The sequence below is a fragment of the Schistocerca cancellata genome, chromosome 1 (genome assembly GCF_023864275.1).
Source record: "Schistocerca cancellata isolate TAMUIC-IGC-003103 chromosome 1, iqSchCanc2.1, whole genome shotgun sequence".
Classification (NCBI taxonomy): Eukaryota; Metazoa; Arthropoda; class Insecta; order Orthoptera; family Acrididae; genus Schistocerca; species Schistocerca cancellata.
The window spans coordinates 301,313,103-301,331,115 of NC_064626.1; the positions used below are offsets into that span (position 1 = coordinate 301,313,103).

General features: G+C 39.0%; 1 protein-coding gene across 2 annotated transcripts in view; it reads left to right on the plus strand.

The window, feature by feature from the left end:
• The window catches only part of LOC126172228 (FACT complex subunit spt16), a 155,027-nt gene that overhangs the window by 80,663 nt on the left and 56,351 nt on the right, over window positions 1-18,013 (plus strand). For both annotated transcript variants that reach the window (XM_049920862.1, XM_049920863.1), the window contains exons 14-15: window positions 5,489-5,671; window positions 5,883-6,014. In XM_049920862.1, the coding sequence (XP_049776819.1) occupies window positions 5,489-5,671; window positions 5,883-6,014 (315 nt within the window). The remainder of the gene's footprint in view (window positions 1-5,488; window positions 5,672-5,882; window positions 6,015-18,013) is intronic.

The window sequence follows — 18,013 nt, forward strand, 5'->3', positions numbered from 1 at the left end:
TAAATTATAATAATCTCTCTCTATTGTAGCCAGTTACATTCGGAAATGGTAGATGTTTATTTAACATTTCAGCCTAATTAAGAGTTTTGCTGATCTCAGCATAGACATGAATTAAACATCCTTTTGTAATTCATTCAGGTTTGGTTAAGAAAGCTCTGGCCTAAAGTAAATCATTTAGGAGTCGAGGAGATAACACACTGAATAGCAAATGCTTGGGGTTGTTGCCAGGCACACAAAAAGGAATGAAAACTTTGCCAGCTTTCAGATTAATTCTTTAATGACTTAGAGCGCACCTCGCTCTGCCCCAACCCCCCCAAAAAACACACACACACACACACACACACACACACACACACACACACACACACACACACCACACATTCATACACAGACAAGCAAGCGCACCTCATGCACAAATGACTACCACCTCAAGCATCCCAGGTTGCAATGCAACTATCACCCCCCCCCCCCCCCCTCCCCCAGCGCGCGCCCACACACACACACACACACACACACACACACACACACGAGAGAGAGAGAGAGAGAGAGAGAGAGAGATTTTTTATTTATGTATTAGTTGCTATGGCTACGTATGACTTGCGCTCTAGAAGATATTGCAGTCTGTGTTTTGCACTTGCTTAAGCACAGCACTGGAGAAGGGTTGGAGGGGGAACAGTGATATCAGCTTGGCTGAGACCCAGATGAGTTGAGAGAGGGAATGGTGAGAGGGCAGGAAATTTAGCTATTTAAGAACATCTATCACGTTTAAACTACGATTTGCCTGAGTCCATTTGTAGTCTGATTTGAATCGACTTTGAAATTTGACAAACATTCGACAAAATAGTATTCATTTCTGCAGTAGACTGTAAAGTCTAATTTGGGTCACTGATGTACTTAAGTGTTTCATGCTACATTGTTGTCAACAATCACCGTGATGCATGACAGGAACAAAAGGGGTGCATCAACAGCTGGTTCTGTGCAGCCAATGAGAGAGCAATGGACAGATGATAAGTTTGAAAGCAAGAGACATTGCAGTGTCCTTACATCAGCAGAGAAGTGAAATCCTATATATATATATATATATATATATATATATATATATATATATATACAGGGTGTTTCAAAAATGACCGGTATATTTGAAACAGCAATAAAAACTAAACGAGCAGCGATAGAAATACACCGTTTGTTGCAATATGCTTGGGACAACAGTACATTTTCAGGCAGACAAACTTTCGAAATTACAGTAGTTACAATTTTCAACAACAGATGGCGCTGCGGTCTGGGAAACTCTATAGTATGATATTTTCCACATATCCACCATGCGTAGCAATAATATGGCGTAGTCTCTGAATGAAATTACCCGAAACCTTTGACAACATGTCTGGCGGAATGGCTTCACATGCAGACGAGATGTACTGCTTCAGCTGTTCAATTGTTTCTGGATTCTGGCGGTACACCTGGTCTTTCAAGTGTCCCCACAGAAAGAAGTCACAGGGGTTCATGTCTGGCGAATAGGGAGGCCAATCCACGCCGCCTCCTGTATGTTTCGGATAGCGCAAAACAATCACACGATCATAGAAATATTCATTCAGGAAATTAAAGACGTCGGCCGTGCGATGTGGCCGGGCACCATCTTGCATAAACCACGAGGTGTTCACAGTGTCGTCTAAGGCAGTTTGTACCGCCACAAATTCATGAAGAATGTCCAGATAGCGTGATGCAGTAATCATTTCGGATCTGAAAAATGGGCCAATGATTCCTTTGGAAGAAATGGCGGCCCATACCAGTACTTTTTGAGGATGCAGGGACGATGGGACTGCAACATGGGGCTTTTCGGTTCCCCATATGCGCCAGTTCTGTTTATTGACGAAGCCGTCCAGGTAAAAATAAGCTTCGTCAGTAAACCAAATGCTGCCCACATGCATATCGCCGTCATCAATCCTGTGCACTATATCGTTAGCGAATGTCTCTCGTGCAGCAATGGTAGCGGCGCTGAGGGGTTGCCGTGTTTGAATTTTGTATGGATAGAGGTGTAAACTCTGGCGCATGAGACGATACGTGGACGTTGGCGTCATTTGGACCGCAGCTGCAACACGGCGAACGGAAACCCGAGGCCGCTGTTGAATCACCTGCTGCACTAGCTGCGTGTTGCCCTCTGTGGTTGCCGTACGCGGTCGCCCTACCTTTCCAGCACGTTCATCCGTCACGTTCCCAGTCCGTTGAAATTTTTCAAACAGATCCTTTATTGTATCGCTTTCCGGTCCTTTGGTTACATTAAACCTCCGTTGAACACTTCGTCTTGTTGCAACAACACTGTGTTCTAGGCGGTGGAATTCCAACACCAGAAAAATCCTCTGTTCTAAGGAATAAACCATGTTGTCTACAGCACACTTGCACGTTGTGAACAGCACACGCTTACAGCAGAAAGACGACGTACAGAATGGCGCACCCACAGACTGCGTTGTCATCTATATCTTTCACATCACTTGCAGCGCCATCTGTTGTTGAAAATTGTAACTACTGTAATTTCGAAAGTTTGTCCGCCAGAAAATGTACTGTTGTCCCAAGCATATTGCAACAAACGGTGTGTTTCTATCGCTGCTCGTTTAGTTTTTATTGCCGTTTCAAATATACCGGTCATTTTTGAAACACCCTATATATATATATATATATTAGGATAAAAAAGACTGTGTTCGCAGGTCCCATGTTAATCACAACCTCAAAAATTGTAACATATTTGGAAGAAACAACCAAATATTGCAACAATAAAGATATAAATTTCACAGTTGTGTTGTTAGGATGGTTAAAAATAATGATACCACAGACCATGCTCCTCCACTCTGCTGAAACATTATAATAAGAGTTCCATCATAATCATGGTGCTGAAATGGAGACCATTAAAACATTTCAAGAAATGATTAAGAACGTCTAATCCATGTGCCCTAAACATGACTGCATTGTCAGTGTATTTGAAGTCACAAATTGTCTTTATATTTCTGCCAAAACAACTGCTCTTGTTAAGCCACTGCACAGAGTGTTTTCTCAGAGTGACCAGTTAGTAGAGAAAAGTTCCTACTTGGTGTTATCATATGATGGCACTATGTATACACATAGGGTGATTTGTTAAGTCTGGTAAAACAGCAAGGAAAAAGTCTGTGTTTCCTAAACAAGTCACCTTATTTTTTGACATAATCTCCTTTGAGGCATTACACTTTGGTCCAGCAGTCCTCCAGCTTTTTCATCCCATCGGAAAAAGAGATTCTGTCACACTCTGCAAAATACTGGATGACTGCAACTGTCATTCCTCATTTAATGGAAATTTCTTCCCAGCAAGCCAAAGTTTCAAGTTAGGGAACACGAAGAAGTCACTTGGGGGCTAAGTATGGTGAATAGGGTCAATGAGGAACAAATTAAAAGCCCAATTCATGCACTTTCGCCATTGTTATCGCCGATGTGAGAATTGGGGCATCATGCTGGTGAAAGAGCACTTTTTTCATGCTGACCTGCTCTTTTTTCAGCCAACACAAGTTTCAAATGATCCAACAATGAAGCATAATAGGGACTAGTCATGATACTGCCTGTTTCAAACCTGTCTGTGAGGATTATTCCATATGGAAGTGGCCATCACCTTAGCAGCTGACAAAATAGTCTTTGCCTTCTTCGGTGCACCAGCCATTGTCCATTGCTTGGACTGCTGTTTTGACTCAAGTGTTTAATGATGCAGCCAGGTTTCATCAGCAGTCACAAATTGGAGCAAAAAGTCTTACTTATTGTAATTAATCATAGCCAACCATTGTGTTGAAATGTTGTGCCAGATGCACTGTTGGTGGACTGTGAGCAATTGCAGCACCCGCTTCGCATACAGCTCCTTCATAGGCAATTCTCCATGCAGGACAAGATGATATGCACCCCCTCAGTTTAGATGCCTAAAGTATCAGCAATCTAATGAATTTTTATTCGGAAGTCTTGCATTACTAGATCATGAATTTTGTCAATGGTTTCCATTGTGGTGATCCCAATTATGTGCGTCATTTTCAGTGCTTGTACGACCATGTTTAAATTCGCTAATCCAGAAGTAAATGGTCTTTAATGATGGTGCAGAGTCCTTGTCAACTCTATCCGATTTTGTTAGTCCAACCCTTCAAATCAAATCATTTAATTACAGCATGAATCTCGGTTTTCTCCATTTTCAATTGCAGTCGACACACTAATCAATTCAGATGGCCTTCAACAATGTACTGTATGTGGTACATTGTTGAAATTTGTGATATGAGCCTTGAGATACCATGAAGGCACAACAAAAATGTTCCATTCTTTCATGCAAAATTTACCAGACTTATCGAACCACCTATGCAGATGGGGGCAGCATATTTTGGCACATGTACCGTACATTTCCTGCAGCTTGTGTGAGACTGTATTTAGTGTAGCCAATGTTAGGCAACAGCATTTCATCCGAAGATAAAAGCCAGATGAACTGGTGATTTTAGGGTCAGGCAGCAATTCTGAGAATAATGCATCTGATGCTAGTTTGCATCAAGTGTTGAATGACATCAATGCGTCACACTTTATGTTCCATAAGAAGATTTGTCTGCCGATGGCAAATTAGGTTTTCTGATGTACAGGTTTAGTTTAAGTTACCCCACAAAAATAAAAAAAAGTCTACTGATTGTGGTAATTTTTGATTTAGAAAAAAAAAAGATTAATGAAATATTATAATAATGGATCCATTCAGCAAGAGCATATTGCATTGGTGAGAATAGAATATTTCTGTGGGTAGGAGACTGGTTTATAAAGGTGACGGGATTTTGTGGTTTCTCTATTTTAGTTTGAGGACAAACTTGTATTTTATTAGAAAAATAAATTGATTTGCTTTGAGCGTTTTTCCAAAATGTGTTTCCTTCTGATGCAAGTAACAGTATAAAAAATCAGTGGTTTCTATCTCAATGGGTTTATCTACTGAGACTGCTCTTGATATTGGGATTTCTTCCAGAAAATTCAGAAATATAAAATTAGCAAATTAGGTGTCATGTTGCATTTAAGAAAATTTTTACTTTGATTTGCAAATTTTCTCAGCTGTTTATAATTAGCCTTGAAAACTGTCTTTGTACTTACTATTTTACAGAATACTTTGCTCTCTGATGTGCTGAACCTTCAGTGCCTTTTAGTATGAATGAAATGTATAGAGAATTTTCATTGTAGGATTACTCATCAGAATTTAGTATCTGCTCACTAGTGAGACTGTTGTCTGACCAGTTTTAAAGTGTATTTGTCTTCAGTTGAATTACATGGTTTTTGTATGTGACAACTTTTGTAATTATTTCCATTCTACCACATCAGATTTTGGTGTTGAATATCTTCAAAGCATTATAGATTACAGCTGCCCTGTATGATACACATTGTGTGCTGTATATATTTAATATGTGGGGGTGCAGGGGGAGGAGATCACTGTATTTATTGTTCAACATTTCTTGTTACTTTTGTACAGCATGCCATTATGTTTGGAAAGAAGAAACATGTGGATGTTCAGTTTTACACAGAAGTTGGAGAAATCACAACAGATTTGGGGAAGCATCAACACATGCATGATCGTGATGATCTTGCAGCTGAACAGTCTGAACGGGAGTTAAGACATAAACTGAAGACAGCATTCAGGAGTTTTTGTGAAAAGGTAACTACTAGAACACAGTTAAACAGTGTTGCGGAACAAAAGAACATTTATTGTATTCACTGTCTAATGTTCTTCGCATCTGATATAAAAAAAATCTTTGATGTATCACTAAAATAAAAAGGATAAACATTAGTACTAAGATTGTTTTTGTCAGTAGAATCTTAACATTTGTCTTTATTGTAACTGAAAATGTAGTTATGCTTTTGTTTAGGTGGAGGCAATGACAAAACAAGAAATAGAATTTGATACTCCATTCCGAGAGCTAGGCTTTCCTGGTGCACCTTTCCGAAGTTCTGTACTACTGCAGCCAACGAGTGGCTGTCTTGTAAACCTTACTGAGTGGGTGAGTTACGTATTTATCATGGTTTCGTAAAATATTAAGAGAAGACTTTCAACACAGTTTGTGAGTATTGCTTACTGTTAAAATACGAAGAAGGAATATATTTTAATCACAACTTCACAGCATTCACATTACTTTGCCAAGATGTTCTGTGACAATACTGAAGTGTAAAATATTACAGACAAAACAACAACTCACCTTGTTATCCTGTGATCAGAAATAGATTTTTTTCCTTTTTTTCCCCCAGGAAGTGTCCTTGCTATCTGCTGTGTAACATTTTTACCGATTATTGCAGATTTGTTGTATACATAGAAGAACCCTGGAGATACTAAAAGGTATCAGATAGATTATATAATGGTAAGACAGAGATTTAGGAACCAGGTTTTAAACTGTAAGACATTTCCAGGGGCAGATGTGGACTCTGACCACAATCTTGGTTATGAACTGTAGATTAAACCTGAAGAAACTGCAAAAAGGTGGGAATTTAAGGAGATGGGACCTGGACAAACTGAAAGAACCAGAGGTTGTACAGAGTTTCAGGGAGAGCATAAGGGAACAATTGACAGGAATGGGGGGAAAGAAATACAGTAGAAGAAGAATGGGTAGCTTTGAGGGATGAAGTAGTGAAGGCAGCAGAGGATCAAGTAGGTAAAAAGACGAGGGCTAGTAGAAATCCTTGGGTAACAGAAGAAATATTGAATTTAATTGATGAAAGGAGAAAATATAAAAATGCAGTAAGTGAAGCAGGCAAAAAGGAATACAAACGTCTCAAAAATGAGATCGACAGGAAGTGCAAAATGGCTAAGCAGGGATGGCTAGAGGACAAATGTAAGGATGTAGAGGCTTATCTCACTAGGGGTAAGATAGATACTGCCTACAGGAAAATTAAAGAGACCTTTGGAGATAAGAGAAACACTTGTATGAACATCAAGAGCTCAGATGGAAACCCAGTTCTAAGCAAAGAAGGGAAAGCAGAAAGGTGGAAGGAGTATATAGAGGATCTATACAAGGGCGATGAACTTGAGGACAATATTATGGAAATGGAAGAGGATGAAGACGAAATGGGACATACGATACTGCGTGAAGAGTTTGACGGAGCACTGAAAGACCTGAGTCGAAACAAGGCCCCCGGAGTAGACAACATTCCATTGGAACTACTGACGGCCTTGGGAGAGCCAGTCCTGACAAAACTCTACCATCTGGTGAGCAAGATGTATGAAACAGGCGAAATACCCTCAGACTTCAAGAAGAATATAATAATTCCAATCCCAAAGAAAGCAGGTGTTGACAGATGTGAAAATTACCGAACAATCAGTTTAATAAGCCACAGCTGCAAAATACTAACATGAATCCTTTACAGACGAATGGAAAAACTGGTAGAAGCCGACCTCGGGGAAGATCAGTTTGGATTCCGTAGAAATGTTGGAACACGTGAGGCAATACTGACCTTACGACTTATCTTAGAAGAAAGATTAAGGAAAGGCAAACCTACGTTTCTAGCATTTGTAGACTTAGAGAAAGCTTTTGACAATGTTGACTGGAATACTCTCTTTCAAATTCTAAAGGTGGCAGGGGTAAAATACAGGGAGCGAAAGGCTATTTACAATTTGTACAGGAACCAGATGGCAGTTGTAAGAGTCGAGGGACATGAAAGGGAAGCAGTGGTTAAGAAGGGAGTAAGACAGGGTTGTAGCCTCTCCCCGATGTTATTCAATCTGTATATTGAGCAAGCAGTAAAGGAAACAAAAGAAAAATTCGGAGTATGTATTAAAATCCATGGAGAAGAAATAAAAATGTTGAGGTTCGCCGATGACATTGTAATTCTGTCAGAGACAGCAAAGGGCTTGGAAGAGCAGTTGAATGGAATGGATGGTGTCTTGAAGGGAGGATATAAGATGAACATCAACAAAAGCAAAACGAGGATAATGGAATGTAGTCGAATTAAGTCGGGTGATGTTGAGGGAATTAGATTAGGAAATGAGACACTTAAAGTAGTAAAGGAGTTTTGCTATTTGGGGAGCAAAATAACTGATGATGGTCGAAGTAGAGAGGATATAAAATGTAGACTGGCAATGGCAAGGAAAGCGTTTCTGAAGAATAGAAATTTGTTAACATCGAGTATAGATTTAAGTGTCAGGAAGTCATTTCTGAAAGTATTTGTATGGAGTGTAGCCATGTATGGAAGTGAAACATGGACGGTAAATAGTTTGGACAAGAAGAGAATAGAAGCTTTCGAAATGTGGTGCTACAGAAGAATGCTGAAGATTAGATGGGTAGATCACATAACTAATGAGGAAGTATTGAATAGGATTGGGGAGAAGAGAAGTTTGTGGCACAACTTGACCAGAAGAAGGGATCGGTTGGTAGGACATGTTCTGAGGCATCAAGGGATCACCAATTTAGTATTGGAGGGCAGCGTGGAGGGTAAAAATTGTAGGGGGAGACCAAGAGATGAATACACTAAGCAGATTCAGAAGGATGTAGGTTGCAGTAGGTACTGGGAGATGAAGAAGCTTGCACAGGATAGAGTAGCATGGAGAGCTGCATCAAACCAGTCTCAGGACTGAAGACCATAACAACAACATAACATTGCAGATTTGTTGCTTATTGCCTTCTGCAGTGTGTTCATATTGTGTGCGCCAGCTGTTCCTATAAGCATTAACGAACACTACCATACCTTCACATTTTTCAGTAAAAGATTATCACAAAACAGTTGCTAAGTTTATTACAGTTGAATTGTGCAAATCCATGGATCCAGTTTTTTTGTTTTTTATAGGTGCATATGGTTGACTGAAAATCTTTCGTAGGTTTTTAAGTATGCCCATAAGTATAGTAGCTGCAAGACAAATGCCAGCTCTAGGTCAATTAAAAGTTACTATTTGCCCATGGGCTCAAAACTTGACACTTCGCTACAGATAGCGCAATAGAACGCCCGGTAGACACGGCGGGAGATCACTGCTTGTAAATGGTCAGTTGACTCTCTTGTTCACTGCATGGAAGTGTAGACACGAACTTATTCCCAGGCATCTGACATTTGCCACTCAGTGAGATGATGCTGTGGTGGCCCACTAAATTGGACTGCAAAATTCAACAATTGTGGTAATTTTATACAAAGGACTGTATAGCTCCCGTAAGTAATCCAGTAAAATAATTACCATTTCTTTCGCTCATCCTCGTTTTACATCAGCTGGACTCAACTGTAGTTGACCTCAATGATGATATATAGTCATTAATCTACATCAACATCTCCATATATTTACATACATTGCAAGCTGCCATATGGTGTGTGGCAGAAAGTACTTTGTACCACTACTAGTCATTACCTTTCCTGTTCCACTTGCAAATAGAGCGAGGGAAAAAATTACTGTCTGCCTCCGTACGAGCAGTAATTTCTCTTATCTTCATGGTGGCAAAATGTACATTATATAATCATTCTGCAGTCAGCTTCAAATGCCGGTTCTACAAGTTTTCTCAATAGTGTTGCTTGAAAAAAAGTTGCCTTCCCTCCAGGGATTTCCCCCAAACTCTTTAGCAGTACTCAAGAATTTGTTTCACTAGTGTTCTATAAGGGGTGTTCAAAAGAAAATGTACGAAATAACACTGTGACTATAAATGAAGTCATCATTGAAAAGTAATTACTATAGACCTGAACACAGGTATCCAACTGTTTCCCAAAATTTCTGTGGCTGTGACAGGGGCCAGTTCCCAACTATGACATTCAGTTTGTCATCAGTGTTGAAGCGCTTTCCTTTGAGTTTTTTTTACCAAACATGTGAAAGTCGCAGGGCATCATATCTGGGCTGTAGGGCAGATGCTCAGTTTGCTCCCACTTGAGCTTGGTCATTACACTTTGTGCGGGCTTGCATAGGCTACTGAGTGTCTCACTGTATACGACATCGTTAATGGTTTTTCTCTGGTAACCACCTTGTCGGTTGAGGGCATAACTTTGTGAATTTTTTAACGGATGGTGATGTCACTAATTTTGTGTCCCTATATGTCTCACTATGTTATCTGAAATTCAGCAAATACAAATTTCAACTGGTTTGGCTGGTATGACATTTTGTGTCTTTTCATTTTTACATTTTTTATGTATGTGGTCACCTTTACAGAGGCACCAATAAACTGCTGTCGACCATTTGCTTTCCCTCCTACAATCCGTACATGGTCATTTCATTTCACATCACTTTGCAATGTTACTCCTAGGTATTTAGTTGACTTGACTGTATTAAGCAGCACATGTCTGTATCATTCTCCTGTCACTCGACGACATCATCTTCCCGTACACCACAACATTATCAGAAAATGGCTCCAGAGTGCTGCTCACACTGTCCATCAGATTTAGAGAATAAGATCAGTCCTATCACACTTCCTTGGAGCACTCCTGACAATACCCTTGTCCCTGATGAACATCAAGGACAACATACTATGTCCTACTACTTAAGAAGTCTTCAAGCCATTCGCGTATGTGGGAACCTATTCCACATGCTCGTACCTTCATTAACAGTCCCCAGTGGAGCACCATGTCAAACACCTTTTGGAAAGCTAGTATATGGAATCTGCCTGTTGCCTTTCATCTATGTTTTGCAGGATATCATGTGAGGAAAGGGCAAGCTGAGTTTCACACAAGTGATGCTTTCTGCTAAGTCATGCTGATTTGTGCAATTAATGGTGATTAGTGGTTTGAAGAGATCAACACAGAGCAGTCTCCCCACGCCCCCTCCCCCCTTTAATTTGCTTGAATTGACTGTCTTTATACTCAGATGACAATAACTTAATGATTGATTGACGTTTCAGCAAATCGAATGATAGGAGACCAGGCACCAGCAAACTGCAGTTCTTTCTCAGGTTCTGCATGCTAGCAGTGTTGTCTGTTTTGTGTATAGTATTTGCAGACCCTTGACGGGTGAGGAAGGTTACATAGAGTGTAGGGGGTTGAGTTAGACACTCAGTAATTTATTCTGAATGTGTGAGCATATGGCATGCTGTGTACCACCTAGCATCACTGCACTAGCTACGGGAATGCCCAAGATTTGTGTTGGCCAATTCAGACGAGATCAGTTGGAGAGGCCAAATACTTCCTTGCTTTGATGAATGTTCAAGGAAATACTTGTCTATAATGTCAGAAATAAAAATTGAGTACCACAACTATTTTTGTTGAAAAGCAGACTGCAAAAAGTTCCTGCACTTTGTGCATAGATAGTGGCAGAAAATATGTGAACAGTATTTTTAATAATCTATTTCAGACAAGAAAGGATCTGACATCAGCCTACAGCAGAATACACACAAAAACAAAATGGAGTAACTAAGAGTTAACCTTTTTGCAGTCACCCGATTTGGAGTGGTGTGTGCTAAAAATGTCATGCGTATTTGTAATGTTATGCTACATTGTATTTAAATTGCCATATATCATTCAGTATTCACTTTAAAAATATGAAAAAATTACCACTTATCCATAAAAGTATGTAGAATATTATGGCTTGCACATATTATAATGTTTCAAATGAATTTGTTTGAGACAGTCCAAATAAAATATATATATTTTTAATATTATAAATTTGACTTTGATTTCATATATCCAACACTGTACTTTAATTTAAGAAGACTAACTACAGTCCGTAGAATCTACACACATTTGTGAGTAAAATGACATGAGGGATATCATATTTGTGTTATTATTTAGAAAGATAACAATTTACTTGAAGAGAACATTACAGAATTTCCGTGTCTACAGTATGACTTAGCATTTGTGTTTAGGAAAACATTCATCATGCAACCCCTTATTACATCTATTGCAAGCAGTTCTTGACCTTCTTTTCCTTCCCTCACTAGTACACACACAGCATCTTGATTCTTTCTTCTCTGGAAGTTTTCTCAAACCCGGAGAACCATGAGGATCATCAGTTGCAAATACTGTAATAGGGAAGTGTGACATTTAGTGGTAACTAGACTCTCATCAATACCAAGTTGTTCATGAGGTGTGTAATGATGTCTAAATATATTATTAGAATGATCTACCAATGGCTGGTACCTGATACGTGGGTGATAATCAGGTTAGCCTGGTGCTGGACATTTCTCACTATCCACAAGATGAAAGAATTTCATAAGATGCATAAATCGGTGGGCAGAAAATATTTTACCAAACCATGGAAATGCCTGTGATGGTTTTGTGCTCCAGTATGAGAGCATTGTGGGCCTTTTATTGAGTCCTATATTTAGTAAGTAAGTAAGCAAGCAATAAAACCTCTTACCTCGGTACTTCTCACATTCTTCCATTTCTTATATGGTTTGGACAATGTAGCATGTTTAGTTACAAACTGTTAGGCTGAGCGATTTGTTGAAGCAACGTTGTAGTAAAGAATAGATTGAAATATTCTATCACAGGAGATCCTGCTGGCGGCATATATTTTGGGCCAGGCAGCTCTTGAAATGGATGTAGTAATGGCTGTAGTGTTTCAGGTGCAATTACTTCAGTGTATTGTACATCTTCCATTTCATCTTCACTTTCGTTCACAATATTGTCAACTACATCACTGTCATGGGAGATACGATACTGCGTGAAGAGTTTGACAGAGCACTGAAAGACCTGAGTCGAAACAAGGCCCCGGGAGTAGACAACATTCCATTAGAACTACTGACGGCCTTGGGAGAGCCAGTCCTGACAAAACTCTACCATCTGGTGAGCAAGATGTACAAGAAAGGCGAAATACCCTCAGACTTCAAGAAGAATATAATAATTCCAATCCCAAAGAAAGCAGGTGTTGACAGATGTGATAATTACCGAACAATCAGTTTAATAAGCCACAACTGCAAAATACTAACACGAATCCTTTACAGACGAATGGAAAAACTGGTAGAAGCCGATCTCGGGGAAGATCAGTTTGGATTCCGTAGAAATGTTGGAACATGTGAGGCAATACTGACCTTACGACTTATCTTAGAAGAAAGATTAAGGAAAGGCAAACCTACGTTTCTAGCATTTGTAGACATAGAGAAAGCTTTTGACAATGTTGACTGGAATACTCTCTTTCAAATTCTAAAGGTGGCAGGGGTAAAATACAGGGAGCGAAAGGCTATTTACAGTTTGTACAGAAACCAGATGGCAGTTATAAGAGTCGAGGGGCATGAATGGGAAGCAGTGGATGGGAAGGGAGTGAGACAGGGTTGTAGCCTCTCCCCGATGTTATTCAATCTGTATATTGAGCAAGCAGTAAAGGAAACAAAAGAAAAATTCGAAGTAGGTATTAAAATCCAGGGAGAAGAAATAAAAACTTGAGATTTGCGGATGACATTGTAATTCTGTCAGACAGCAAAGGACTTGGAAGTGCAATTGAACGGAATGGACAGTGTCTTGAAAGAAGGATATAAGATGAACATCAACAAAAGTAAAACGAGGATAATGGAATGTAGTCGAATTAAGTCTGGTGATGCTGAGGAATTAGATTAGGAAATGAGACACTTAAAGTAGTAAAGGAGCTTTGCTATTTGGGGAGCAAAATAACTGATGATGGTCGAAGTAGAGAGGATATAAAATGTTTGACTGTCAATGGCAAGGAAAGCGTTTCTGAAGAAGAGAAATTTGTTAACATCGAGTATAGATTTAAGTGTCAGGAAGTCGTTTCTGAAAGTATTTGTATGGAGTGTAGCCATGTATGGAAGTGAAACATGGACAATGAATCGTTTGAACAAGAAGAGAATAGAAGCTTTCGAAATGTGGTGCTACAGAAGAATGTTGAAGATTAGGTGGGTAGATCACGTAAATAATGAGGAGGTATTGAATAGGATTGGGGAGAAGAGAAGTTTGTGGCGCAACTTGACTAGAAGAAGGGATCGGTTGGTAGGACATGTCCTGAGGCATCAAGGGATCACAAATTTAGCATAGGAGGGCAGCGTGGAGGGTAAAAATCGTAGAGGGAGACCAAGAGATGAATACACTAAGCAGATTCAGAAGGATGTAGGTTGCAGTAGGTGCTGGGAGATGGAGCTTGCACAGGATAGATGAGCATGGAGAGCTGCATCAAACCAGTCTCAGGACTGAAGACCACAACAACAACATCACTGTCACTTTCTGAACTGTTGCTACTTTCGCTAAAACACTCTATATCACTAGTACAATCTAAAAGTTCACAAATTTATTCGTCTGTAAGTCCTCTGTTGTGGCTTTGTGTAGATTACATTTTTCACAAAAAGCGGATAAAATAAACAAACTGTAAATGCTTAACGTGAAGAAAAACACACAGAAACAATGATAAATAACAGTACTGCGCAAAAACAAGAACATAGAATGCAATAACAGAATGTAAACATGTACCGCGAAACACGATGTCAATAAACATGTGATGCAAAAGCAGAATAATCGAATGCTAATATTTCACCGAAACGATGCTCAATTGTCGATAGCTATCAACCTACACATAGCTCGAGTCAAAGAGCATCTGTAATCAGCATGCCAACACCATCTAGTGCCCGATTCTGTAAGATAAATAAGAAGAAGCAGAGTACCAACAAATCGGCACCCTGACAGTATTAGCGTCAGTAGGGGGTGACGATAGATCGTTACCTTGACATTCAAAGGGTTAATGATGATGATGATGATGATGATGATGATGATGATGATGATGATGATGATGATGATGATGATGGAAGAAGCAAGATGCTTGTTCTCCGAAGCAAACTTGCCATATGAATTCCGTGCAGAATCAGTCTCCACTGCAGTCTGCTTAAATTAACAGATCTCTAATTAAGACACTAAAAACAAGACTCCAGAAGCAGCTTGGAGAAGCAAGAAGCTTTACCATCAACGTCTCAAAATGTTTGGGTAGGATACTGCAAAGAATAAACAGCATACAGGCCTTTTGGAAAAAATGTTCAGAGAATTGTAAAAATAAGACATTTTTTGATGAAGGTGCTTCTGAACGGTACAAAAAGAAACTGAGTGACAGGAGTAAAGTTTATTGTTCATCTTATTCATGGAACGAAATGAAATAACAGTTACTGAACTTGAAAAAACTGAGCTCAAACCTGAAACTATCACGTCAAGCAGTAGTTTGGTGGGTATCTGGCTGCAATTAGAAATTAAGTTCAGACAATGCAAATAATAATAATAACAAGCAACCATAGCAATTTGAGCCAATACAAAAGTCTTAAAGAATTCCGAAGCCAAAGAAGTTGAATGGCAGTTACCCTCTCACAAAGAGAAGTCTGTTAGTTTACCGCCAGACAAGAAAGCAATAAATGCCAAATGGGTCTGTAAAACTAAGAAAGACCTTAAAGGCCACATTGCGCATTATAAAGCACGACTTGTGATACATAGTTATGCTCAGAAGCAAGACTTAGACTATTATCAAACATATAAAGTGGCTACACTGCATAATTCTTTAAGGGATTTATTTGCTCTGGCTGCTAAACATTATATAGAGTTTGATCACTTAAACGATGTCACGGCTTTTTTACAAGGTGTCTCACATGAAGAGATCTATCTGAAAGTTCTGGAAGTAGATCCATTTATGAGGACAGTGTCAGATTCTGATATTAAAAGACTAAAAAGGTGGCATATGGATTGAAGCAAGGCAGTTGCTGCAGTAACTATACATTAGACAGTAGACTGTTGAATTTAAAATTCAGAAGGTCAATAGCTGACATGTATTTCTATTGCAAAAATCAAGGTTCATACATTTTAATATCTGGAGATTATGTAAATATTATGCTGATCTTTAGTAGCAGCCCGTGGGAGACAGATGTTTTCAAAAGCAAACTAGGAGAAAAGTTCAAGCTGAGAGACATTGGTTAAGTTACTAACTGCTTAGATACCTTAGTTACTATGAACCACAAAGAAGGTTGGTTATGGATACACCAGACACACTGTGTGAAGCACATTCTCAATGGATTCAATAGGAAAGATTGTAACATGATATCTGTGCCACTGAACAATAAACAGCTGGTCACTGGTGACAACACCAAAATCAGGATAAGGAAAAGAAACTATGGTAAACATATCCTATTGGGAAGCAATGGAAGTCTAATGCATGTACAATCAGAACAGGTCCAGACCCAACTTAACTCGACAGGAAGTGTTCACCACATTTCTAATAATCCAGGCAGCACCTCTGGCAGGCAGTCAAAAGGGTCTTTAGATGTCTTAAATGTACCAAGGATAAGAAAGTATTATATTCTGAAGCTGAGGAATACCACATAATAGGTTACTGCAAAGTAGTCTGGACTGGAGGTGCAGAGGATAGAAGACTGACATTATGATTTCAGTTTAAATCCCAAGGAGAAATGATATCCTGGCAGAGTAAGAAATAGCCTACGGCAGCCTTATCACCAACTGAGGTGGAAAATGTGCCCCTAACCTCAGCATATCACGCTCTTGGCTTCAAAGGTTAGGCAAGTCTCGAGAAGGAGGCAGTGAAACTTCTATTACTAGTGGCTACAGGATCTGAACAAAAAATATACACACAAAACTGTACTTCATAAGAGAAAAATATAGTGTCAGCCCAAGTCACTGTGGCATATGTGTCTTCAGACTAATAGCAGGCATTGTGACAAAACCTCTGGAAAAGCATTGCCATCATATGCTGCTACAAGATTTTGGACTGAAAATGTAGTTTCCTGTTTTCCAATTTTTTGCATGTATGGCTAATGGAGATGTGATAATTTATAGTGTTTGACTAGCTTGTTAAAGCATTCATTACATTGCTCTAGTGTGTCTATTGGAGCCTGGAGCTTTTTATCTGTGCAATATCATATTGTACAATAATTTCATGTTAGTCTTAGCTTGTTATGTGTGTGTGCAGTAAATGTGTTCATTTTAATTGATACCACATAGCAGTTACTACAGTTCACACATTTTGCTTATCCCCCTATACCAGCTCCAATGTATCCATTTCTCTTTTTAAGTTGTCTGTTGTATTTATATGATTAAGGGATCTAACTTTCCAATCTCCACCCTATACACAGACAGTTTCGTTTCAAAAACAGGCAACTACATCCTCCTCTATACTCCCTAGATATCTGAATGGGATACTATTTTATCTCTGGACTATTTTATCTGAGTTGATGCCATCATTAATAAACAATACAATAGAGCTGCATGCCCTCATTAAATATAACAGTTGTAGTTTCCCATTGCTTTCAGCAGTTTGCATTATTGACATAGCAAGGCCATGTTGGCTAATGTTACAAGGAGAGGTCAATCAGTAATACAGGCCGTGCATTTGCTACTATTGAAGACGCCTCTGTTCACGAACAATATTGTGTTAGTAAAAATATAAGCCACATGTGAATATAGGCCGCATATAAACTTTTGATACGAGATTATAGTAAAAAGTAAATTTTGAATATAGGCCACACTAGAAAATTTACCTCCTATTACAAAGTACTACTACTACTATGTATGTGATGCAGACACTAAAGTATCGTGGCAATCCTGTATAACAATTGAGTAATGTCAAGTTACCAGCTATGCATTATGCAAAGGAACACAGAAAATGGAAGCTGGATGTAGAGTTCATGTGTATGAAAAAAATGTTCATTGTCAGTGGGCAAGTGATGAGAAACTCTTAATTAGTTTGAAAAGTCTATGTTCATTTCAAGAATAAATTCCAAATATACAGATGTGGAAAGACACTCACTTGATTTCTGTAGATATGCTGCTATAATGGAACGATTGAAATTGAAGACTGCAAAACAGCACGTAAAAGAAACACTTTGCCAATCAAATTAAAAGTTTTGTGTGAATGAGTCATTTTTAATTGACACCCCTAGGTAGGGACTGCAGGCCAAACACTGGTATAGTTTGATATGCCAGATAGCTCTACAATAAATAATTTAGCGGAACATAGTATGCAAATACGTGTATATTGTGCTTAAAAAGGCAGTGTTGCAGTGGTTTCTTTTGTCAACAACAGCTTCTATATTTGCAAACTAGGTATAGGTTTTTCTACTATTTTCTTCCAAGTCTTCGGTGGTTTACGAAAGTAACTGCAGTAACTTGCAATTTTATT